General features: G+C 53.4%; 1 protein-coding gene across 1 annotated transcript in view; it reads left to right on the plus strand.

The window, feature by feature from the left end:
- Positions 1 to 25,820, plus strand: part of LOC140411279 (TBC1 domain family member 10A-like) — an 86,393-nt gene that overhangs the window by 43,027 nt on the left and 17,546 nt on the right. The window contains 2 exon segments of the mRNA XM_072500401.1: positions 17,737 to 17,844; positions 23,947 to 24,053. Of these exon segments, the coding sequence (XP_072356502.1) occupies positions 17,737 to 17,844; positions 23,947 to 24,053 (215 nt within the window).

Raw genomic sequence — 25,820 nt, forward strand, 5'->3', positions numbered from 1 at the left:
CCCTGCCTCCTCCACACTCTCACACAGTCCATTCCACACCCTAACCACTCGCTGTGTGACCCTGCCTCCTCCACACTCTCACACAGTCGATTCCACACCCTAACCACTCGCTGTGTGACCCTGCCTCCTCCACACTCTCACACAGTCCATTCCACACCCTAACCACTCGCTGTGTGACCCTGCCTCCTCCACACTCTCACACAGTCAACACCCTAACCACTCGCTGTGTGACCCTGCCTCCTCCACACTCTCACACAGTACATTCCACACCCTAACCACTCGCTGTGTGACCCTGCCTCCTCCACACTCTCACACAGTCCATTCCACACCCTAACCACTCGCTGTGTGACCCTGCCTCCTCCACACTCTCACACAGTCCATTCCACACCCTAACCACTCGCTGTGTGATCCTGCCTCCTCCACACTCTCACACAGTCCATTCCACACCCTAACCACTCGCTGTGTGACCCTGCCTCCTCCACACTCTCACACATTCCATTCCACACCCTAACCACTCGCTGTGTGACCCTGCCTCCTCCACACTCTCACACAGTCCATTCCACACCCTAACTACTCGCTGTGTGACCCTGCCTCCTCCACACTCTCACACAGTCCATTCCACACCCTAACCACTCGCTGTGTGACCCTGTCTCCTCCACACTCTCACAGTCCACACCCTAACCCCTCGCTGTGTGACCCTGCCTCCTCCACACTCTCACACAGTCCATTCCACACCCTAACCCCTCGCTGTGTGACCCTGCCTCCTCCACACTCTCACACAGTCCATTCCACACCCTAACCACTCGCTGTGTGACCCTGCCTCCTCCACACTCTCACACAGTCCATTCCACACCCTAACCCCTCAATGTGTGACCCTGCCTCCTCCACACTCTCACAGTCCATTCCACACCCTAACCACTCGCTGTGTGACCCTGCCTCCTCCACACTCTCACACAGTCCATTCCACACCCTAACCACTCGCTGTGTGACCCTGCCTCCTCCACACTCTCACACAGTCCATTCCACACCCTAACTACTCGCTGTGTGACCCTGCCTCCTCCACACTCTCACACAGCCCATTCCACACCCTAACCACTCGCTGTGTGACCCTGCCTCCTCCACACTCTCACACAGTCCATTCCACACCCTAACCACTCGCTGTGTGACCCTGCCTCCTCCACACTCTCACACAGTCCATTCCACACCCTAACCACTCGCTGTGTGACCCTGCCTCCTCCACACTCTCCACAGTCCATTCCACACCCTAACCACTCGCTGTGTGACCCTGCCTCCTCCACACTCTCACACAGTCCATTCCACACCCTAACCCCTCAATGTGTGACCATGCCTCCTCCACACTCTCACACAGTCCATTCCACACCCTAACCACTCGCTGTGTGACCCTGCCTCCTCCACACACTCACACAGTCCATTCCACACTCTAACCACTCGCTGTGTGACCCTGCCTCCTCCACACTCTCACACAGTCCTTTCCACACCCTAACCACTCGCTGTGTGACCCTGCCTCCCCCGCACTCTCACACAGTCCATTCCACACCCTAACCACTCGCTGTGTGACCCTGCCTCCTCCACACTCTCACACAGTCCATTCCACACCCTAACCACTCGCTGTGTGACCCTGCCTCCTCCACACTCTCACAGTCCACACCCTAACCACTCGCTGTGTGACCCTGCCTCCTCCACACTCTCACACAGTCCATTCCACACCCTAACTACTCGCTGTGTGACCCTGCCTCCTCCACACTCTCACACAGTCCATTCCACATCCTAACCACTCGCTGTGTGACCCTGCCTCCTCCACACTCTCACACAGTCCATTCCACACCCTAACCACTCGCTGTGTGACCCTGCCTCCTCCACACTCTCACACAGTCCATTCCGCACCCTAACCACTCGCTGTGTGACCCTGCCTCCTCCACACTCTCACACAGTCCATTCCACACCCTAACCCTTCGCTGTGTGACCCTGCCTCCTCCACACTCTCACACAGTCCATTCCACACCCTAACCACTCGCTGTGTGACCCTGCCTCCTTCACACTCTCACACAGTCCATTCCACACCCTAACCACTCGCTGTGTGACCCTGCCTCCTCCACACTCTCACAGTTCATTCCACACCCTAACCACTCGCTGTGTGACCCTGCCTCCTCCACACTCTCACACAGTCCATTCCACACCCTAACCACTCGCTGTGTGACCCTGCCTCCTCCACACTCTCACACAGTCCATTCCACACCCTAACCACTCGCTGTGTGACCCTGCCTCCTCCACACTCTCACACAGTCCATTCCACACCCTAACCACTCGCTGTGTGACCCTGCCTCCTCCACACTCTCACACAGTCCATTCCACACCCTAACCACTCGCTGTGTGACCCTGCCTCCTCCACACTCTCACACAGTCCACACCCTAACCACTCGCTGTGTGACCCTGCCTCCTCCACACTCTCACACAGTCCATTCCACACCCTAACCACTCGCTGTGTGACCCTGCCTCCTCCACACTCTCACACAGTCCATTCCACACCCTAACCACTCGCTGTGTGACCCTGCCTCCTCCACACTCTCACAGTCTACACCCTAACCACTCACTGTGTGACCCTGCCTCCTCCACACTCTCACACAGTCCATTCCACACCCTAACCCCTCGCTGTGTGACCCTGCCTCCTCCACACTCTCACACAGTCCATTCCACACCCTAACCACTCGCTGTGTGACCCTGCCTCCTCCACACTCTCACAGTCCATTCCACACCCTAACCACTCGCTGTGTGACCCTGCCTCCTCCACACTCTCACACACTCCATTCCACACCCTAACCACTCGCTGTGTGAGCCTGCCTCCTCCACACTCTCACACACTCCATTCCACACCCTAACCACTCGCTGTGTGACCCTGCCTCCTCCACACTCTCACACACTCCATTCCACACCCTAACCACTCGCTGTGTGACCCTGCCTCCTCCACACTCTCACACAGTCCATTCCACACCCTAACCACTCGCTGTGTGACCCTGCCTCCTCCACACTCTCTCACAGTCCATTCCACACCCTAACCACTCGCTGTGTGACCCTGCCTCCTCCACACTCTCACACAGTCCATTCCACACCCTAACCACTCGCTGTGTGACCCTGCCTCCTCCACACTCTCACACAGTCCATTCCACACCCTAACCACTCGCTGTGTGACCCTGCCTCCTCCACACTCTCACAGTCTACACCCTAACCACTCACTGTGTGACCCTGCCTCCTCCACACTCTCACACAGTCCATTCCACACCCTAACCCCTCGCTGTGTGACCCTGCCTCCTCCACACTCTCACACAGTCCATTCCACACCCTAACCACTCGCTGTGTGACCCTGCCTCCTCCACACTCTCACACAGTCCATTCCACACCCTAACCACTCGCTGTGTGACCCTGCCTCCTCCACACTCTCTCACAGTCCATTCCACACCCTAACCACTCGCTGTGTGACCCTGCCTCCTCCACACTCTCACACAGTCCATTCCACACCCTAACCACTCGCTGTGTGACCCTGCCTCCTCCACACTCTCACACAGTCCATTCCACACCCTAACCACTCGCTGTGTGACCCTGCCTCCTCCACACTCTCACACAGTTCATTCCACACCCTAACCCCTCAATGTGTGACCCTGCCTCCTCCACACTCTCACACACTCCATTCCACACCCTAACCACTCGCTGTGTGACCCTGCCTCCTCCACTCTCTCACACAGTCCATTCCACACCCTAACCACTCGATGTGTGACCCTGCCTCCTCCACACTCTCACACAGTCCATTCCACACCCTAACCACTCGCTGTGTGACCCTGCCTCCTCCACACTCTCACACAGTCCATTCCAAAGCCTAACCACTCGCTGTGTGACCCTGCCTCCTCCACACTCTCACACAGTCCATTCCACACCCTAACCACTCGCTGTGTGACCCTGCCTCCTTCACACTCTCACACAGTCCACACGCTAACCACTCGCTGTGTGACCCTGCCTCCTCCACACTCTCACACAGTCCATTCCACACCCTAACCACTCGCTGTGTGACCCTGCCTCCTCCATACTCTCACACAGTCCATTCCACACCCTAACCGCTCGCTGTGTGACCCTGCCTCCTCCACACTCTCACACACTCACACATTCCACACCCTAACCCCTCGCTGTGTGACCCTGCCTCCTCCACACTCTCACACAGTCCATTCCACACCCTAACCACTCGCTGTGTGACCCTGCCTCCTCCATACTCTCACACAGTCCATTCCACACCCTAACCGCTCGCTGTGTGACCCTGCCTCCCCCACACTCTCACACAGTCCATTCCACACCCTAACCACTTGCTGTGTGACCCTGCCTCCTCCACACTCTCACACAGTCCACACCCTAACCACTCGCTGTGTGACCCTGCCTCCTCCACACTCTCACAGTCCATTCCACACCCTAACCACTCGCTGTGTGACCCTGCCTCCTCCACACTCTCACACAGTCCATTCCACACCCTAACCACTCGCTGTGTGACCCTGCCTCCTCCACACTCCATTCCACACCCTAACCCCTCGCTGTGTGTCCCTGCCTCCTCCACACTCTCACACAGTCCATTCCACACCCTAACCACTCGCTGTGTGACCCTGCCTCCTCCACACTCTCACAGTCCATTCCACACCCTAACCACTCGCTGTGTGACCCTGCCTCCTCCACACTCTCAAACAGTCCATTCCACATCCTAACCACTCGCTGTGTGACCCTGCCTCCTCCACACTCTCACACAGTCCATTCCACACCCTAACCACTCGCTGTGTGACCCTGCCTCCTCCAAACTCTCACACAGTCCATTCCACACCCTAACCCCTCGCTGTGTGACCCTGCCTCCTCCACACTCTCACACAGTCCATTCCACACCCTAACCACTCGCTGTGCGACCCTGCCTCCTCCACACTCTCACACAGTCCATTCCACACCCTAACCACTCGCTGTGTGACCCTGCCTCCTCCACACTCTCACACAGTCCATTCCACACCCTAACCACTCGCTGTGTGACCCTGCCTCCTCCACACTCTCACACAGTCCATTCCACACCCTAACCACTCGCTGTGTGACCCTGCCTCCTCCAAACTCTCACACAGTCCATTCCACACCCTAACCCCTCGCTGTGTGACCCTGCCTCCTCCACACTCTCACACAGTCCATTCCACACCCTAACCACTCGCTGTGTGACCCTGCCTCCTCCACACTCTCACACAGTCCATTCCACACCCTAACCACTCGCTGTGTGACCCTGCCTCCTCCACACTCTCACACAGTCCATTCCACACCCTAACCACTCGCTGTGTGACCCTGCCTCCTCCACACTCTCACACAGTCCATTCCACACCCTAACCACTCGCTGTGTGACCCTGCCTCCTCCACACTCTCACACAGTCCATTCCATACCCTAACCACTCGCTGTGTGACCCTGCCTCCTCCACACTCTCACACAGTCCATTCCACACCCCAACCACTCGCTGTGTGACCCTGCCTCCTCCACACTCTCACACAGTCCATTCCACACCCTAACCACTCGCTGTGTGACCCTGCCTCCTCCACACTCTCACACAGTCCATTCCACACCCTAACCACTCGCTGTGTGACCCTGCCTCCTCCACACTCTCACACAGTCCATTCCACACCCTAACCACTCGCTGTGTGACCCTGCCTCCTCCACACTCTCAAACAGTCCATTCCACATCCTAACCACTCGCTGTGTGACCCTGCCTCCTCCACACTCTCACACAGTCCATTCCACACCCTAACCACTCGCTGTGTGACCCTGCCTCCTCCACACTCTCACACAGTCCATTCCACACCCTAACCCCGCGCTGTGTGACCCTGCCTCCTCCACACTCTCACACAGTCCATTCCACACCCTAACCACTCGCTGTGTGACCCTGCCTCCTCCACACTCTCACACAGTCCATTCCACACCCTAACCACTCACTGTGTGACCCTGCCTCCTCCACACTCTCACACAGACCATTCCACACCCTAACCCCGCGCTGTGTGACCCTGCCTCCTCCACACTCTCACACAGTCCATTCCACACCCTAACCACTCGCTGTGTGACCCTGCCTCCTCCACACTCTCACACAGTCCATTCCACATCCTAACCACTCGCTGTGTGACCCTGCCTCCTCCACACTCTCACACAGTCCATTCCACACCCTAACCACTCGCTGTGTGACCCTGCCTCCTCCACACTCTCACACAGTCCATTCCACACCCTAACCACTCGCTGTGTGACCCTGCCTCCTCCACACTCTCACACAGTCCATTCCACACCCTAACCACTCGCTGTGTGACCCTGCCTCCTCCACACTCTCACACAGTCCATTCCACACCCTAACCACTCGCTGTATGACCCTGCCTCCTCCACACTCTCACACAGTCCACACCCTAACCACTCGCTGTGTGACCCTGCCTCCTCCACACTCTCACACAGTCCACTCCACACCCTAACCACTCGCTGTGTGACCCTACCTCCTCCACACTCTCACACAGTCCATTCCACACCCTAACCACTCGGTGTGTGACCCTGCCTCCTCCACACTCTCACACAGTCCACACCCTAACCACTCGCTGTGTGACCCTGCCTCCTCCACACTCTCACACAGTCCATTCCACACCCTAACCACTCGCTGTGTGACCCTGCCTCCTCCACACTCTCACACAGTCCATTCCACACCCTAACCACTCGCTGTGTGACCCTGCCTCCTCCACACTCTCACACAGTCCATTCCACACCCTAACCACTCGCTGTGTGACCCTGCCTCCTCCACACTCTCACACAGTCCATTCCACACCCTAACCTCTCGCTGTGTGACCCTGCCTCCTCCACACTCTCACACAGTCCATTCCACACCCTAACCACTCGCTGTGTGACCCTGCCTCCTCCACACTCTCACACAGTCCATTCCACACCCTAACCACTCGCTGTGTGACCCTGCCTCCTCCACACTCTCACACAGTCCATTCCACACCCTAACCACTCGCTGTGTGACCCTGCCTCCTCCACACTCTCACACAGTCCATTCCACACCCTAACCACTCGCAGTGTAAAAGTTCCTCCTCGTGTCTCCATCACTGGCTCCGACCAATCACCTTCGATCTGTGTATCTCCGCCTCTCCATCCTTCCACTAATGGGAACGCATTCTCCCTCTACACTCGGTCCCAGACCCCCCCCCTCGTGATTGTGGGAACCTCGACCGAATCTCCCTCTCAACCTTCTCTGCTCCGGGCCAACATTCCCGGCGTCCCCGATCTCTCCACCTCACTGATATCCCTCATCCCGGTAACCATTCCCGTGAATCTTTCCCACAATCTCTCTGAAACCTTCCCGTCCTCCCGAAAGTCCCAGAGCTGGACGCATCTCTCCAGTCGGGAGTGACCCAGTGTTTTGTAAACGTTTAACAAAACCTCCTTGTTCTTGTTCTCTGTGTCCCTGTTAATAAATCCCAGGAGGCTGTTTGATTTATTCACCGCTCCCTCACCCTGTCCCGTCGCCATCAATGATTAATGTTCACCCTCCCCCTCTGTCCCTCTGACCCTCGACCCCATTTAGAACTGGACCCTTTCGTGTAAATTCTCTCTCCATCTTCTCCCCACCCAAAATGAATCACTTCAAACTCTCCGCATTAAACTGCGTTCGCCGCCTGCCCGCCCGCTTCACCAACTGGTCTCTGTCCTTCTGAACTTTTACACTGTCCTCCTCACAGTTCACCATGTTTCCAGTCCTTTGTCGTCTCCCCCCCCCCCCCCCCCCCCCCCATGACTAACCTTCCTCCAGACCCCCCAAAACATCCATGAACCATGTGAACATACAATCTCCGATCAGGAGGGGTCCGCTCGCCTCTCCCATTCTGTAAGATGGTGGCTGACCCGACTGTAACCTCGACCCCACATTCCTGCCGACCCCCGCGATAACCTTTCACCCCCCTCGTCAATGATCAATCTCTCCGGCTCTGCCTCAATGATATTCCCAGATTCTGCTCCCGCTTTTGAGGAAGAGAATTCCAGAGACTCGCCGCTCCCTGAGGGAATTAAATTCTCCTCATCTCCGTTAGAAATGGACGTCCCCTTTATTTCTAACCCCCTCGTTCTAGATTGTTCCAGACGAGGAAACATCCTCTCCACATCCACCCTGTCAACACCCCTCAGCCTCTGAAAGGTTTGGACCAAGTCTCCTCTCAGTCTGATAAACTCCAGCGGACACAATCCCAACATTTTCCAGATCTTTTCCCGCTCACTGTACCTCTCTGTGTCCCTTTGTAACCCCCTCATGTCCTCTTCCCAATTTACTTTCCTACCTATCTGTGCGCCTCCAGCTAATTTAACACTTGTACCTTCAGACCCGTCAAACCCCCAGACCCGGGGCTGGTTTAGCTCACTGGGCCAAACGCTGGCTTTGAAAGCAGACCAAGGCAGGCCAGCAGCACGGTTCCATCCCCGTAGCAGCCTCCCCGAACAGGCGCCGCAATGTGGCGACTAGGGGCTTTTCGCAGTAACTTCATTTCAAGCCTACTTGTGACAATAAGCGATTTTCATTTCATTTCATCCAAGTCATTGATATAAATTGTAAAAAGCTGAGGATTGGGCACTGATCCCTTTGACACACCACTCGTCACATCTTGACAAACTGAAAATGGCCCAATTATGCCTACTCTCTATTCCCTGTCAGCCAGCCGATCTTCAAACCATATCAATATGTTACCCCCTTCCCCGCGAGCTTTTATTTTCCACAATAACCTTTGGCACCTTATGAAATGCATTCTGTAAATCTAAGTCCAGAACATCCACCAGTTCCCCTCTCTCCACAACGCACGTTCCTTCAAAGAACTTCAGTAAATTGTTAAAACGCAATTTCCCTTTCACAAAACCATGTTGACTCTGCCCGAGGACCTGGAATTTTCCCAAGTGCTCTGTATAACATCTCTAACTATGGATTCTAACATTTACCCTTTGGCAGATGTTAAGCTAACTGGCCTGTAGTTCCCCACTTTCTCCCTCCCTCCCGGAGTTTAATTTTCTATTTCCCGATCCGGTGGACCCTTCCCTAAATCTGGTGGATTTTGGAAAATTGACACCAGTGCGTCAACCATCTCCGCAGCCACTTTTTTTTTAAAGACCCTGGGGTGAATCCATCGGGACCCGGGGATTTGTCATCCCCCAGATCCAACAATGTTTCCCTTCCCACTTTCCTGGTGTTTGTAACGTTCCGGAGTTCTTCCATTCCCAACTATTTCCGGGTTACGTGTATCCTGTGTAGTGAGTTTCTGCTCTGTTCATCTGTCACCTCCTTATTTTCCATGATCAACTCGCCAGACTCACTTTCTATCGGACGTTGTAAAGTCATGTCTGTTTTAAAATGTTTTAAAATGTTAATTTCTGACCAGCTTCCTTCTCCCTCCTTATTAACCATTTGGGAATATTTTGCTGTCCTGTATATTCTGTCCAATCGGTTGAGCTGCCAACTATCTTTGTCCAATTATATGTCTTTTCCCTCCTTCACTTTGGTCCTATCTTTTACCGCCCCAGTCCCACAGATGCTGTGCCCGCCCTGTGACCTCTTCTTAATTCTCGGACTGTATCTATTCTGTGCGTTTTGAAATATCCCCTTAAATGTGCCGAACTTCATCTCTACTCACCGAGCCCTGAACCCAATTTGCCAACTCAGCTTTCATGCGCTCATAAATGCCCTTGTTTAGATTTACAAAACATAGTCTCGGACCCACCCCTCCCTCCCTCAAACCGAATGTGATATTGCCGTTGACGTGGTCTCGGCCGCCACTCTTGGAAGTGTGACACTGGGACGACTTTGCAGGAGAGAGAGAGAGAGAGAGAGAGAGAGAGAGAGTGGATCACTGTTTATGCCTCAGCAGTGAATCCACTCGAGGGAACGTTTCCGAGGCGCCCGGGCCCTGTACGGTTCTAGACTGGGGAATTATGTTCTGTCTCTCTCATTCACCAGGACGAAGTGAGAGAGACGAGGGGGGGTGACACAAAATGGGCAAATTGTAATTGATTTTATTCCGGAAGAGAAGTCAACGAGACCAGTTAATATATACAGACGCACCCAGCTACTATAATAATAATCTTTATTAGTGGCACAAGCAGGCTTACATTAACACTGCAATGAAGTTACTGTGAAAAGCCCCTAGTCGCCACACTCCGGCGCCTGTTCGGGTCACAGAGGGAGAATTCAGAATGTCCGATTCACCCGACAGCGCGTCTTCCGGGACTTGTGGGAGGAAACCGGAGCACCCGGAGGAAACCCACGCAGCCACGGGGGGGAGAACGCGCAGACTCCGCACAGACTGTGACCCAAGGCCGGGAATCGAACCCGGGACCCTGGAGCTGTGAAGCAACTGTGCTAACCGCTGTGCTACCGTGACGTCCATAATTCCCAACCACCCTGCCTCAACCCATAGCTAATTGGGGGTTTCAGGGGACTGAAAGGATCTACTCACCAATCCTAGAGGGGGAAGGGGGTAAATTTTAAAGTCTTCTCGGTTGTTTGGGCAGTCGAAGTTGGATGATTGCTGGTGTCTTCTGTCATGACATGAGTTGAATCGGATCTGGCTGGTGGGGTGAGAAATGGCTCAGGATGAGGGGTGTTAACCGTTGCCCCATCGGGGACAAAGGCTGGGGGCTGGAACCTGTTGGAATCTTCCCGGGCTTTCCCGGAGCCACCAATGTATTCCCCCCCCCAACCCCATTGTTATTCCAGTTTCGGGCCAGGCCGAACGGGCCCGTTTTGCATGACTAACAGACTAGTTTTGCCCATGACCCGAAGCCCCTTTTGTCACGCTCCAGATAGGTTTGATCGGCCTGGGTATTTCTGCGTCCGACTGCGGCCATTTTGAGCCCACGTGGGTAAAAAAACATTGAATTTTTAAATTGTCTGTGTTTCATTTAAAATGTCCGTTTTACAGCCCAGTTCCAATTCAATGTCCCCTATCCTACCGATATTGGCCAAAGATGAATTTACCTCATCTTACAATATCCAATCATGTTATGATCGCTGTTACCTTCGCAATGAGGTTATTAATTAATCCCGTTCCGTTGCTTAACACCGGGCCTATGAAAGCCTGCTCTCTGGATGTCTCAAGAAGTGCTGTAAGAAACTATCCCAAAAACATTCGATGAACTCCTTGGCCCTTCTGACTGATCCAATCTATATAAATTAAAATCCCCCGCGATTATCACCGTACCTTTCTGATGAGCTCCAATTATTTCTCCCAGCATGCTCCACCCTACTGTGGTGATATACATCACTGTAAGTACACAAAGGGTTAATGCACATACACTACACCTAGCTGGACACTAGAGGGAGCACCAGAGACATGACACACGGACAGTCAACCAATAGGTCAGTAAGATGGGACACGACCAATGGGCATTCACGATACACATAGAGGTGACACTACCACAGGAGGGCATTGCACCAACCCATATAAAAGGACACAGCACACATGCTCAGCCTCTTTCCAGTGGAGACTCTCAGTGAGTACAGACACAGGGTTGATTGAACATCACACCCACCACGTGGATTGTAGCAGACTGGTTCGTCAGTCTGAGTAGCTATAGCAGGATTAACAGTCGAGTCGAATCCAAGGAGGAGAATTGTTAATAGTTTAACAAACGTGTCAAAGCTATCTCCAAGTCTGAACCTTCCTTTGTCAGAGCGCACATCAAGAAGGCAGCTGATGCTACGTCAAGAGCAGAACAAAACACCTACCATGTGGTTACTGTCAGGGGGCCGTGTACGGGACTCCCACCAACGACTTCCCACCTTGATCATTTCTCATCTCACCATCCTGGTTTCCTGAACCTGGGACAGCCCGACCCATTGTGGCTCTATTTGCGATGATACAAAGATTGGCCGGGTGGGTAACAGTGAGGGCGAGTGTCTCGGGTGACAGGGAGATACAGACGGGATGGTCGAACGGGCGGATAAGTGGCAGATGGAATTTAACCCTGAAAAGTGGGAGGTTACACTGTGGAAGGAGCAATTTAACAAGGAAATAGTCAATGAGCGGCCTGACAGTGGGAAGTTCCGAGGAGCAGAGGGACCTTGGTGTGTTTGTCCATCGATCTGGGAAGGCAGAGGGACAGGTTAATAGGGGGGTGGAAAAGACATTTGGGGCACCGGCCATTATCAGTCGAGGCAGAGATTACAACAGCAGGGAGGTCAGGTTGGAGCTGTACAGAACGTTGGTGAGGTCACAGCGGGAGCACTGTGCGCAGTTCTGGTCGCCACATTATGGGAAGGCTGGGATTGCGCTGGAGGGGGGGCAGAGGAGATTCACCAGGATGTTCCTGGGATGGAGCGTTTCTGTTATGGAGAGAGGTTGGGATAGGCTGGGGTTGTTTTCTCTGGAGGAGAGAAGACTGAGGGGCGACCTGATCGAGGTGGACAAGATTATGAGGGGCCTGGACGGGGTGGAGAGGGAGCAGCTGTTCCCCTGAGTTGAAGGGTCAGTTACGAGGGGGGCACAAGTTCAAGGTGAGGGGGAAGGAACCCCCTTCGCAGCCATTCCTCTCACTCTATCCTGTCCCTGGACAATGACCAGACCCTGACGGAGGAGGTGGGGCTCCACCCTGGGAGGACCAATCCAGGTGACTTTCACCCTCCTCCACGATGTGTCGCTCGACCTTCGCAGACTCCACGTGTTTGCTCAGCTCCGACAGGCCACGGCTGCAGCCCGTCACCTGACCCGCCATCATTAACGTTTTCTGATTAAACATTTAATTAACCTTGCCAAAAGCTGCAGGACTATTTTGAACCTGAGGAATAGAATAAAATCTACTCACTGACCAGACATCCACCAAGTCTGTCTGTGCGGAGTCTGCAGGTTCTCCCCGTGTCTGCGTGGGTTTCCTCCGGGTGCTCCGGTTTCCTCCCACAGTCCAAAGATGTGCAGGTTAGGTGGATTGGCCGTGTTAAATTGTCCCTTAGTGTCCAAAGATGTACAGGTTAGGTGGATTGGCCGTGTTAAATTGTCCCTTAGTGTCCAAAGATGTACAGGTTAGGTGGATTGGCCGTGTTAAATTGTCCCTTAGTGTCCAAAGATGTGCAGGTTAGGTGGATTGGCCGTGTTAAATTGTCCCTTAGTGTCCAAAGATGTGCAGGTTAGGTGGATTGGCCGTGTTAAATTGTCCCTTAGTGTCCAAAATTGCCCTTAGTGTCCAAAGATGTGCAGGTTAGGTGGATTGGCCGTGTTAAATTGTCCCTTAGTGTCCAAAGATGTACAGGTTAGGTGGATTGGCCGTGTTAAATTGTCCCTTAGTGTCCAAAGATGTGCAGGTTAGGTGGATTGGCCGTGTTAAATTGTCCCTTAGTGTCCAAAGATGTGCAGGTTAGGTGGATTGGCCGTGTTAAATTGTCCCTTAGTGTCCAAAATTGCCCTTAGTGTCCAAAGATGTGCAGGTTAGGTGGATTGGCCGTGTTAAATTGTCCCTTAGTGTCCAAAGATGTGCAGGTTAGGTGGATTGGCCGTGTTAAATTGTCCCTTAGTGTCCAAAGATGAGCAGGTTAGGTGGATTGGCCGTGTTAAATTGTCCCTTAGTGTCCAAAGATGTACAGGTTAGGTGGATAGGCCGTGTTAAATTGTCCCTTAGTGTCCAAAGATGTGCAGGTTAGGTGGATTGGCCGTGTTAAATTGTCCCTTATTGTCCAAAATTGCCCTTAGTGTCCAAAGATGTGCAGGTTAGGTGGATTGGCCGTGTTAAATTGTCCCTTAGTGTCCAAAGATGTGCAGGTTAGGTGGATTGGCCGTGTTAAATTGTCCCTTAGTGTCCAAAGATGTGCAGGTTAGGTGGATTGGCCGTGTTAAATTGTCCTTTAGTGTCCAAAGATGTACAGGTTAGGTGGATTGGCCATGTTAAATTGTCCCTTAGTGTCCAAAGATGTGCAGGTTAGGTGGATTGGCCGTGTTAAATTGTCCCTTAGTGTCCAAAGATGTACAGGTTAGGTGGATTGGCCGTGATAAATTGTCCCATAGTGTCCAAAGATGTGCAGGTTAGGTGGATTGGCCGTGTTAAATTGTCCCTTAGTGTCCAAAGATGTACAGGTTAGGTGGATTTGCCGTGTTAAATTGTCCCTTAGTGTCCAAAAATGTGCATGTTAGGTGGATTGGCCGTGTTAAATTGTCCCCTAGTGTCCAAAGATGTACAGGTTAGGTGGATTGGCCGTGTTAAATTGTCCCTTAGTGTCCAAAGATGTACAGGTTAGGTGGATTAGCCGTGTTAAATTGTCCCTTAGTGTCCAAAGATGTACAGGTTAGGTGGATTGGCCGTGTTAAATTGTCCCTTAGTGTCCAAAATTGCCCTTAGTGTCCAAAGATGTGCAGGTTAGGTGGATTGGCCGTGTTAAATTGTCCCTTAGTGTCCAAAGATGTACAGGTTAGGTGGATTGGCCGTGTTAAATTGTCCCTTAGTGTCCAAAGATCTGCAGGTTAGGTGGATTGGCCGTGTTAAATTGTCCCTTAGTGTCCAAAATTGCCCTTAGTGTCCAAAGATGTGCAGGTTAGGTGGATTGGCCGTGTTAAATTGTCCCTTAGTGTCCAAAGATGTGCAGGTTAGGTGGATTGGCCGTGTTAAATTGTCCCTTAGTGTCCAAAGATGTGCAGGTTAGGTGGATTGGCCGTGTTAAATTGTCCTTTAGTGTCCAAAGATGTACAGGTTAGGTGGATTGGCCGTGTTAAATTGTCCCTTAGTGTCCAAAGATGTGCAGATTAGGTGGATTGGCCGTGTTAAATTGTCCCTTAGTGTCCAAAATTGCCCTTAGTGTCCAAAGATGTGCAGGTTAGGTGGATTGGCCGCGTTAAATTGTCCCTTAGTGTCCAAAGATGTGCAGGTTAGGTGGATTGGCCGTGTTAAATTGTCCCTTAGTGTCCAAAGATGTGCAGGTTAGGTGGATTGGCCGTGTTAAATTGTCCTTTAGTGTCCAAAGATGTACAGGTTAGGTGGATAGGCCGTGTTAAATTGTCCCTTAGTGTCCAAAGATGTGCAGGTTAGGTGGATTGGCCGTGTTAAATTGTCCCTTAGTGTCCAAAGATGTGCAGGTTAGGTGGATTGGCCGTGATAAATTGTCCCATAGTGTCCAAAGATGTGCAGGTTAGGTGGATTGGCCGTGTTAAATTGTCCCTTAGTGTCCAAAGATGTACAGGTTAGGTGGATTTGCCGTGTTAAATTGTCCCTTAGTGTCCAAAGATGTGCATGTTAGGTGGATTGGCCGTGTTAAATTGTCCCTTAGTGTCCAAAGATGTACAGGTTAGGTGGATTGGCCGTGCTAAATTGTCCCATTGTGTCCAAAGATGTACAGGTTAGGTGGATTGGCCGTGTTAAATTGTCCCCTAGTGTCCAAAGATGTACAGGTTAGGTGGATTGGCCGTGTTAAATTGTCCCTTAGTGTCCAAAGATGTACAGGTTAGGTGGATTAGCCGTGTTAAATTGTCCCTTAGTGTCCAAAGATGTACAGGTTAGGTGGATTTGCCGTGTTAAATTGTCCCTTAGTGTCCAAAGATGTGCAGGTTAGGTGGATTGGCCGCGTTAAATTGTCCCTTAGTGTCCAAAGATGTGCAGGTTAGGTGGATTGGCCGTGTTAAATTGTCCCTTACTGTCCAAAGATGTGCAGGTTAGGTGGATTGGCCGTGTTAAATTGTCCCTTAGTGTCCAAAGATGTGCAGGTTAGGTGGATTGACCGTGTAAATTGTCCCTTTGTGTCCAAAGATGTACAGGTTAGGTGGATTGGCCGTGTAAATTGTCCCTTTGTGTCCAAAGATGTACAGGTTAGGTGGATTGGCCGTGTTAAATTGTCCCTTAGTGTCCAAAGATGTGCAGGTTAGGTGGATTGGCCGTGTTAAATTGTCCCTTAGTGTCCAAAGATGTACAGGTTAGGTGGATTGGCCGTGTTAAATTGTCCCTTCGTGTCCAAAGATGTACAGGTTAGGTGGATTGGCCGTGTTAAATTGTCCGTTAGTGTCCAAAGATGTGCAGGTTAGGTGGATTGGCCGTGTTAAATTGTCCCTTAGTGTCCAAAGATGTGCAGGTTAGGTGGATTGGCCGTGATAAATTGTCTCTTAGTGTCCAAAGATCCAAACGGGCAGCACGGTAGCATTGTGGTTAGCACTGTTGCTTCACAGCTCCAGGGTCCCAGGTTCGATTCCGGCTTGGGTCACTGTCTGTGCGGAGTCTGCACATCCTCCCCGTGTCTGCGTGGGTTTCCTCCGGGTGCTCCGGTTTCCTCCCACAGTCCAAAGATGTGCGGGTTAGGTGGATTGGCCATGATAAATTGCCCTTAGTGTCCAAAATTGCCCTTCGTGTTGGGTGGGGTTACTGGGTTATGGGGATAGGGCGGAGGTGTTGACCTTGGGTAGGGTGCTCTTTCCAAGAGCCGGTGCAGACTCGATGGGCTGAATGGCCTCCTTCTGCACTGTAAATTCTATGAAACTATGAAACTATGTGCAGGTTAGGTGGATTGGCCGTGTTAAATTGTCCCTTAGTGTCCAAAGATGTACAGGTTAGGTGGACTGGCCGTGTTAAATTGTCCCTTAGTGTCCAAAGATGTACAGGTTAGGTGGATTGGCCGTGTTAAATTGTCCCTTAGTGTCCAAAGATGTGCAGGTTAGGTGGACTGGCCGTGTTAAATTGTCCCTTAGTGTCCAAAGATGTACAGGTTAGGTGGACTGGCCGTGTTAAATTGTCCCTTAGTGTCCAAAGATGTACAGGTTAGGTGGACTGGCCGTGTTAAATTGTCCCTTAGTGTCCAAAGTTGTGCAGGTTAGGTGGATTGACCGTGTTAAATTGTCCCTTAGTGTCCAAAGATGTGCAGGTTAGGTGGATTGGCCGTGTTAAATTGTCCCTTAGTGTCCAGGGATGTGCAGGTTAGGTGGATTGGCCGTGTTAAATTGTCCCTTAGTGTCCAAAGATGTACAGGTTAGGTGGATTGGCCGTGTTAAATTGTCCCTTAGTGTCCAAAGATGTGCAGGTTAGGTGGATTGGCAGTGTTAAATTGTCCCTTAGTGTCCAGGGTTGTACAGGTTAGGTGGATTGGTCATGATAAATTGTCCCTTAGTGTCGAAAGGTTAGATAGGGTTATGGGGATAGGTTGGAGGTGCGGTCTGAAGCTGAAATGGGCTGCTCTATCCAAGGGTTGACGCAGACTCGATGGGCTGAATGGCCTTTTTCACTGTCGGGATTCCATGATTCTCCAGCAGGTAAAGTTAAAAATTGAAAAGTGAAAGAGGACCTTGTTCTCTCTCCTCCCAAACTCCCTTAATGACACAATATTCACGAGTCTTATCCATGCCGCGCTTCTCCGAATAAAGCTGAATATGCCTTCGGCCTCACTCAAGTCAAATCTTGCCTCAGTCTGTCTGTGGCCTGTCGCTCCGCCAGTCCGGTGTCCACATTGCTGCTCTGCCCGTTACCCCGTGACTATTCCCCGGCGTCACTGTGCCGTACCTTGTCAGAGGCGTTTCGGAACCACATCAACCAGGGGGACGTTGTGAATGCAGAGTGGCGCTGTGGAGGTGGATCCCGAATTCCTGAGGATCGCTGTTCCTGTCATCGGACTGTCAATCCCAGCTCCCGATTGGCTGCCTCGGGGGGGGGGGGGGGGGTTCACAGTCACCAGGCCACCCTCATAACCTCTGCCCTTTCACCCCTAGGTGAGGTTACGCTGTCGAAAGGGCATTCCTGCCTCCGTGCGAGCGGCCAGTTGGCCAACGCTATGCGCAGGAAGCAACAGGAAACAGGAGAACAGAGGAGTCTACCAGGTAAGGAGCAATCTCACAGCATGGGTTAGATAGAGAGTGAAGCTCCCTCTGCACTGTCCCCATCAAACACTCCCAGGACAGGTACAGCACGGGGTTAGATACAGAGTGAAGCTCCCTCTACACTGTCCCCATCAAACACTCCCAGGACAGGTACAACACGGGGTTAGATACAGAGTAAAGCTCCCTCTACACTGTCCCAATCAAACACTCCCAGGACAGGTACAGCACGGGGTTAGATACAGAGTAAAGCTCCCTCTACACTGTCCCCATCAAATACTCCCAGGACAGGTACAGCACGGGGTTAGATAGAGAGTAAAGCTCCCCCGACACTGTCCCCATCAAACACTCCCAGGACATGTACAGCACGGGGTTAGACACAGAGTAAAGCTCTCTCCACACTGTCCCCATCAAACACTCCCAGGACAGGTACAGCACGGGGTTCGATACAGAGTAAAGCTCCCTCTACACTGTCCCCATCAAACACTCCCAGGACAGGTACAGCACGGGGTTAGATACAGAGTAAAGCTCCCTCTACACTGTCCCCATCAAACACTCCCTGGACAGGTACAGCACGGGGTTAGATACAGAGTAAAGCTCCCTCTACACTGTCCCCATCAAACACTCCCAGGACAGGTACAGCACGGGGTTAGATACAGAGTAAAGCTCCCTCTACACTGTCCCCATCAAACACTCCCAGGACAGATACAGCACAGGGTTAGATACAGAGTAAAGCTCCCTCTACACTGTCCCCATCAAACACTCCCAGGACTGGTACAGCACGGGGTTAGATACAGAGTAAAGCTCCCTCTACACTGTCCCCATCAAACACTCCCAGGACAGGTACAGCACGGGGTTAGATAGAGAGTGAAGCTCCCTCTACACTGTCCCCATCAAACTCTCCCAGGACAGATACAGCACAGGGTTAGATACAGAGTAAAGCTCCCTCTACACTGTCCCCATCAAACGCTCCCAGGACAGGTACAACACGGGGTTAGATACAGAGTAAAGCTCCCTCTACACTGTCCCCATCAAACACTCCCAGGACAGGTACAGCACGGGGTTAGATACAGAGTAAAGCTCCCTCTACACTGTCCCCATCAAACACTCCCAGGACAGGTACAGCACGGGGTTAGATACAGAGTTAAGCTCCCTCTACACTGTCCCCATCAAACACTCCCAGGACTGGTACAGCACGGGGTTAGATACAGAGTAAAGCTCCCTCTACACTGTCCCCATCAAACACTCCCAGGACAGGTACAGCACGGGGTTAGATACAGAGTAAAGCTCCCTCTACACTGTCCCCATCAAACACTCCCAGGACTGGTACAGCACGGGGTTAGATACAGAGTAAAGCTCCCTCTACACTGTCCCCATCAAACACTCCCAGGACAGGTACAGCACGGGGTTAGATAGAGAGTGAAGCTCCCTCTACACTGTCCCCATCAAACTCTCCCAGGACAGATACAGCACAGGGTTAGATACAGAGTAAAGCTCCCTCTACACTGTCCCCATTAAACACTCCCAGGACAGGTACAGCACGGGGTTAGATACAGAGTAAAGCTCCCTCTACACTGTCCCCATCAAACACTCCCAGGACAGGTACATCACGGGGTTAGATACAGAGTAAAGCTCCCTCTACACTGTCCCCATCAAACACTCCCAGGACAGGTACAGCACGGGGTTAGATACAGAGTAAAGCTCCCTCTACACTGTCCCCATTAAACACTCCCAGGACAGGTACATCACGGGGTTAGATACAGAGTAAAGCTCCCTCTACACTGTCCCCATCAAATACTCCCAGGACAGGTACAGCACGGGGTTAGATAGACAGTAAAGCTCCCTCTACACTGTCCCCATCAAACACTCCCAGGACAGGTACAGCACGGGGTTAGATACAGAGTAAAGCTCCCTCTACACTGTCCCCATCAAATACTCCCAGGACAGGTACAGCACGGGGTTAGATACAGAGTAAAGCTCCCTCTACACTGTCCCCATCAAACACTCCCAGGACAGGTACAGCACGGGGTTAGATGCAGAGTAAAGCTCCCTCTACACTGTCCCCATCAAACACTCCCAGGACAGGTACAGCATGGGGTTAGATACAGAGTAAAGCTCCCTCTACACTGTCCCCATCAAACGCTCCCAGGACAGGTACAGCACGGGTTAGATACAGAGTAAAACTCCCTCTACACTGTCCCCATCAAACACTCCCAGGACAGGTACAGCACGGGGTTAGATAGAGAGTAAAGCTCCCTCTACACTGTCCCCATCAAACACTCCCAGGACAGGTACAGCACGGGGTTAGATACAGAGTAAAGCTCCCTCTACACTGTCCCCATCAAACACTCCCAGGACAGGTACAGCACGGGGTTAGATACAGAGTAAAGCTCCCTCATCACTGTCCCCATCAAACACTCCCAGGACAGGTACAGCACGGGGTTAGATACAGAGTAAAGCTACCTCTACACTGTCCCCATTAAACACTCCCAGGACAGGCACAGCACGGGGTTAGATACAGAGTAAAGCTCCCTCTACACTGTCCCCATCAAACACTCCCAGGACAGGTACAGCACGGGGTTAGATACAGAGTAAAGCTCCCTCTAAACTGTCCCCATCAAACACTCCCAGGACAGGAACAGCACGGGGTTAGATACAGAGTAAAGCTCCCTCTACACTGTCCCCATCAAAGACTCTCAGGACAGGTACAGCACGGGGTTAGATACAGAGTAAAGCTCCCTCTCCACTGTCCCCACCAAACACTCCCAGGACAGGTACAGCACGGGGTTAGATACAGAGTAAAGCTCCCTCTACACTGTCCCCATCAAACACTCCCAGGACAGGTACAGCACGGGGTTAGATACAGAGTAAAGCTCCCTCTACACTGTCCCCATCAAACACTCCCAGGACAGGTACAGCACGGGGTTAGATATCACAACCCTCCCTATCTCTGTACCCTCCTCCATTCCCTACAATGCTCCCTACCTCTGTATCCTCCTCCAGCCCCGACTCCCCTCCCTATCTCTGTAACCTCCTCCAGCCCCTACAACCCTCTCTAACTCTGTAAACTCCTCTAGCCCCGACAACCCTCCCTATCTCTGTAACCTCCTCCAGTCCCTACAACCCTCCCTATCTCTGTAACATCCTCCAGTCCCTACAACCCTCCCTATCTCTGTAACCTCCTCCAGCCCCGACAACCCTTCCTATCTCTGTAACCTCCTCCAGCCCCGACAACCCTCCCTATCTCTGTAACCTCCTCCAGCTCCTACAACCCTCCCTATCTCTGTAACCTCCTCAAGCCCCTTCAACCCTCCCTATCTCTGTAACCTCCTCCAGCCCCTACACCCCTCCCTATCTCTGTAACCTCCTCCAGCCCCCTACAACCCTCCCTATCTCTGTAACCTCCTCCAGCCCCGACACCCCTCCCTATCTCCCTAACCTCCTCCAGCCCCGACACCCCTCCCTATCTCCCTAACCTCCTCCAGCCCCGACACCCCTCTCTATCTCTGTAACCTCCTGCAGTCCCTACAACCCTCCCTATCTCTGTGACCTCCTCCAGCCCCTACAACCCTCCCTATCTCCTTAACCTCCTCCAGCCCCGACACCCCTCCCTATCTCTGTAACCTCCTCCAGCCCCCACAACCCTCCCTATCTCTGTAACCTCCTCCAGCCCCTACAACCCTCCCTATCTCTGTAACATCCTCCAGTCCCTACAACCCTCCCTATCTCTGTAACCTCCTCCAGCCCCGACAACCTTTCCTATCTCTGTAACCTCCTCCAGCCCCGACAACCCTCCCTATCTCTGTAACCTCCTCCAGCTCCTACAACCCTCCCTATCTCTGTAACCTCCTCCAGCCCCGACAGCCCTCCCTATCTCTGTAACCTCCTCCAGCCCCGACAACCGTCCCTATCTCTGTAACCTCCTCCAGCCCCTACACCCCTCCCTATCTCTGTAACTTCATCCAGCCCCTACAACCCTCCCTATCTCTGTAACCTCCTCCAGTCCCTACAACCCTCCCTATCTCTGTAACCTCCTGCAGCCCCCTACAACCCTCCCTATCTCTGTAACCTCCTCCAGCCCCGACACCCCTCCCTATCGCCCTAACCTCCTCCAGCCCCGACAACCCTCCCTATCTCTGTAACCTCCTCCAGCCCCTACAACCCTCCCTATCTCTGTAACCTCCTCCAGCCCCGACAACCCTTCCTATCTCTGTAACCTGGTCCAGCCCCAACACCCCTCCCTATCTCTGTAACCTCCTCCAGCCCCTACAACCCTCCCTATCTCTGTAACCTCCTCCAGCCCCTACAACCCTTCCTATCTCTGTAACCTCCTCCAGCCCCGACAACCCTCCCTATCTCTGTAACCTCCTCCAGCTCCTACAACCCTCCCTATCTCTGTAACCTCCCCCAGCCCCTACAACCCTCCCTATCTCTGTAACCTCCTCCAGCCCCGACAACCCTCCCTATCTCTGTAACCTCCTCCAGTCCCTACAACCCTCCCTATCTCTGTAACCACCTCCAGCCCCTACAACTCTCCCTATCTCTGTAACCTCCTCCAGCCCCGACAACCCTCCCTATCTCTGTAACCTCCTCCAGCCCCGACAACACTCCCTATCTCTGTAATCTCTCCAGCCCCTACAACCCTCCCTATCTCTGTAACCTCCTCCAGTCCCTACAACCCTCCCTATCTCTGTAACCTGGTCCAGCCCCTACACTCCTCTCTATCTCTGTAACCTCCTCCAGCCCCTACACCCCTCCCTATCTCTGTAACCTCCTCCAGCCCCGACAACCCTCCCTATCTCTGTAACCTCCTCCAGTCCCCACAACCCTCCCTATCTCTGTAACCTCCTCCAGCCCCGACAACCCTCCCTATCTCTGTAACCTCCTCCAGTCCCCACAACCCTCCCTATCTCTGTAACCTCCTCCAGCCCCTTCAACCCTCCCTATCTCTGTAACCTCCTCCAGCCCCTACACCCCTCCCTATCTCTGTAACCTCCTCCAGCCCCGACAACCCTCCCTATCTCAGTAACCTCCTCCAGCCCCGACAACCCTCCCTATCTCAGTAACCTCCTCCAGCCCCTACAACCCTCCCTATCTCTGTAACCTCCTCCAGTCCCCACAACCCTCCCTATCTCTGTAACCTCCTCCAGCCCTGACAACCCTCCCTATCTCTGTAACCTCCTCCAGTCCCCACAAAACTCCCTATCTCTGTAACCTCCTCCAGCCCCTTCAACCCTCCCTATCTCTGTAACCTCCTCCAGCCCCGACAATCCTCCCTATCTCTGTAACCTGGTCCAGCCCCCACACCCCTCCCTATCTCTGTAACCTCCTCCAGTCCCCACACCCCTCTCTAACTCTGTGACCTCCTCCAGCCCCTACACCCCTCCCTATCTCTGTAACCTCCTCCAGTCCCCACACCCCTCTCTAACTCTATGACCTCCCCGGTCTCTGCACTCCTCCCTATCTCTGTAACCTGGTCCAGCCCCGACACCCCTCCCTATCTCTGTAACCTCCTCCAGCCCCTTCAACCCTCCCTACCTCTGTAACCTCCTCCAGCCCCTACAACCCTCCCTATCTCTGTAACCTCCTCCAGCCCCCTACAACCCTCCCTATCTCTGTAACCTCCTCCAGCCCCGACACCCCTCTCTAACTCTGTGACCTCCCCGGCCTCTGCACTCCTCCAGTTCCGGCCTCTCGATCATCACCCCGATTTCCATCGCTCTTCCATTGGCCCCCACCCCCCTCTGTCTCTCCCTCTGTCTCCCTCGGCCTCTCTACTTCTCAAACCACCTCTTTGGCCAGACATTTTTGTTCACTTACCCCTGACACGGCTTCATGTAACCTGGGGTCAGATTCGGGCAAAATTCAGGCTCCAGTGACGGAACTTTGAATGTCTCTCTCTGCAGGACGGGATTGTACAGCTGGGAGCAGTGGACACAAAGGGGTTAATAATGTTGTTATGGGCGCAGATTTAACAACACATAACCCAATAATTAAAACCATGAAAGGTGCCCGAATTCAGCTGGCATTGGGCAGGTTGGGCGGGTATCCGATGACGGAGCTGCCTTTTCCTCACGGCTGAAATGCCCTGATTCTGTCTCACAGCAGCTGCACCAGACCCGGGGTGACCAGCAGTGGCTGGACGCTATTGAGAAGGATCTACACCGACAATTCCCCTTCCATGAGATGTTTCTGTCCCGCGAAGGAAATGGGTGAGTAACAGGCTGGAGAAGGGGCTGAATGGGGCCTCCTCCTGTTCCTGTGTAACGGGCTGGAGAAGGGGCTGAATGGGGCCTCCTCCTGTTCCTGTGTAACAGGCTGGAGAAGGGGCTGGATGGGGCCTCCTCCTGTTCCTGTGTAACAGGCGGGAGAAGGGGCTGAATGGAGCCTCCTCCTGTTCCTGTGTAACAGTCTGGAGAAGGGGCTGAATGGGGCCTCCTCCTGTTCCTGTGTAACAGGCTGGAGAAGGGGCTGAATGGGGCCTCCTCCTGTTCCTTTGTAACAGGCTGGAGAAGTGGGTGAATGGGGCCTCCTCCTGTTCCTGTGTAACAGGCTGGAGAAGGGGCTGAATGGGGCCTCCTCCTGTTCCTGTGTAACGGGCTGGAGAAGGGGCTGAATGGGGCCTCCTCCTGTTCCTGTGTAACAGGCTGGAGAAGGGGCTGAATGGGGCCTCCTCCTGTTCCTGTGTAACGGGCTGGAGAAGGGGCTGAATGGGGCCTCCTCCTGTTCCTGTGTAACAGGCTGGAGAAGGTGTTGAATGGGGCCTCCTCCTGTTCCTGTGTCACAGGCTGGAGAAGGGGCTGAATGGGGCCTCCTCCTGTTCCTGTGTAACAGGCTGGAGAAGGGGCTGAATGGGGCCTCCTCCTGTTCCTGTGTAACGGCTGGAGAAGGGGCTGAATGGGGCCTCCTCCTGTTCCTGTGTAACTGGCTGGAGAAGGTGTTGAATGGGGCCTCCTCCTGTTCCTGTGTCACAGGCTGGAGAAGGGGCTGAATGGGGCCTCCTCCTGTTCCTGTGTAACAGGCTGGAGAAGGGGCTGAATGGGGCCTCCTCCTGTTCCTGTGTAACGGCTGGAGAAAGGGCTGAATGGGGCCTCCTCCTGTTCCTGTGTAACAGGCTGGAGAAGGGGCTGAATGGGGCCTCCTCCTGTTCCTGTGTAACGGGCTGGAGAAGTGGCTGAATGGGGCCTCCTCCTGTTCCTGTGTAACGGGCTGGAGAAGGGGCTGAATGGGGCCTCCTCCTGTTCCTGTGTAACAGGCTGGAGAAGGGGCTGAATGGGGCCTCCTCCTGTTCCTGTGTAACGGGCTGGAGAAGGGGCTGAATGGGGCCTCCTCCTGTTCCTGTGTAACAGGCTGGAGAAGGGGCTGAATGGGGCCTCCTCCTGTTCCTGTGTAACGGGCTGGAGAAGGGGCTGAATGGGGCCTCCTCCTGTTCCTGTGTAACAGGCTGGAGAAGGGGCTGAATGGGCCTCCTCCTGTTCCTGTGTAACAGGCTGGTGAAGGGGCTGAATGGGGCCTCCTCCTGTTCCTGTGTAACAGGCTGGAGAAGGGGCTGAATGGTGCCTCCTCCTGTTCCTGTGTAACGAGCTGGAGAAGGTGCTGAATGGGGCCTCCTCCTGTTCCTGTGTAACAGGCTGGAGAAGGGGCTGAATGGGGCCTCCTCCTGTTCCTGTGTATCAGGCTGGAGAAGGGACTGAATGGGGCCTCCTCCTGTTCCTGTGTAACAGGCTGGAGAAGGGGCTGAATGCGGCCTCCTCCTGTTCCTGTGTAACAGGCTGGAGAAGGGGCTGAATGGGGCCTCCTCCTGTTCCTGTGTAACAGGCTGGAGAAGGGGCTGAATGGGGCCTCCTCCTGTTCCTGTGTAACAGGCTGGAGAAGGGGCTGAATGGGGCCTCCTCCTGTTCCTGTGTAACAGGCGGGAGAAGGGGCTGAATGGGGCCTCCTCCTGTTCCTGTGTAACTGGCTGGAGAAGGGGCTGAATG

This window comes from Scyliorhinus torazame, chromosome 4 (genome assembly GCF_047496885.1).
Source record: "Scyliorhinus torazame isolate Kashiwa2021f chromosome 4, sScyTor2.1, whole genome shotgun sequence".
In the NCBI taxonomy this organism is placed as follows: Eukaryota; Metazoa; Chordata; class Chondrichthyes; order Carcharhiniformes; family Scyliorhinidae; genus Scyliorhinus; species Scyliorhinus torazame.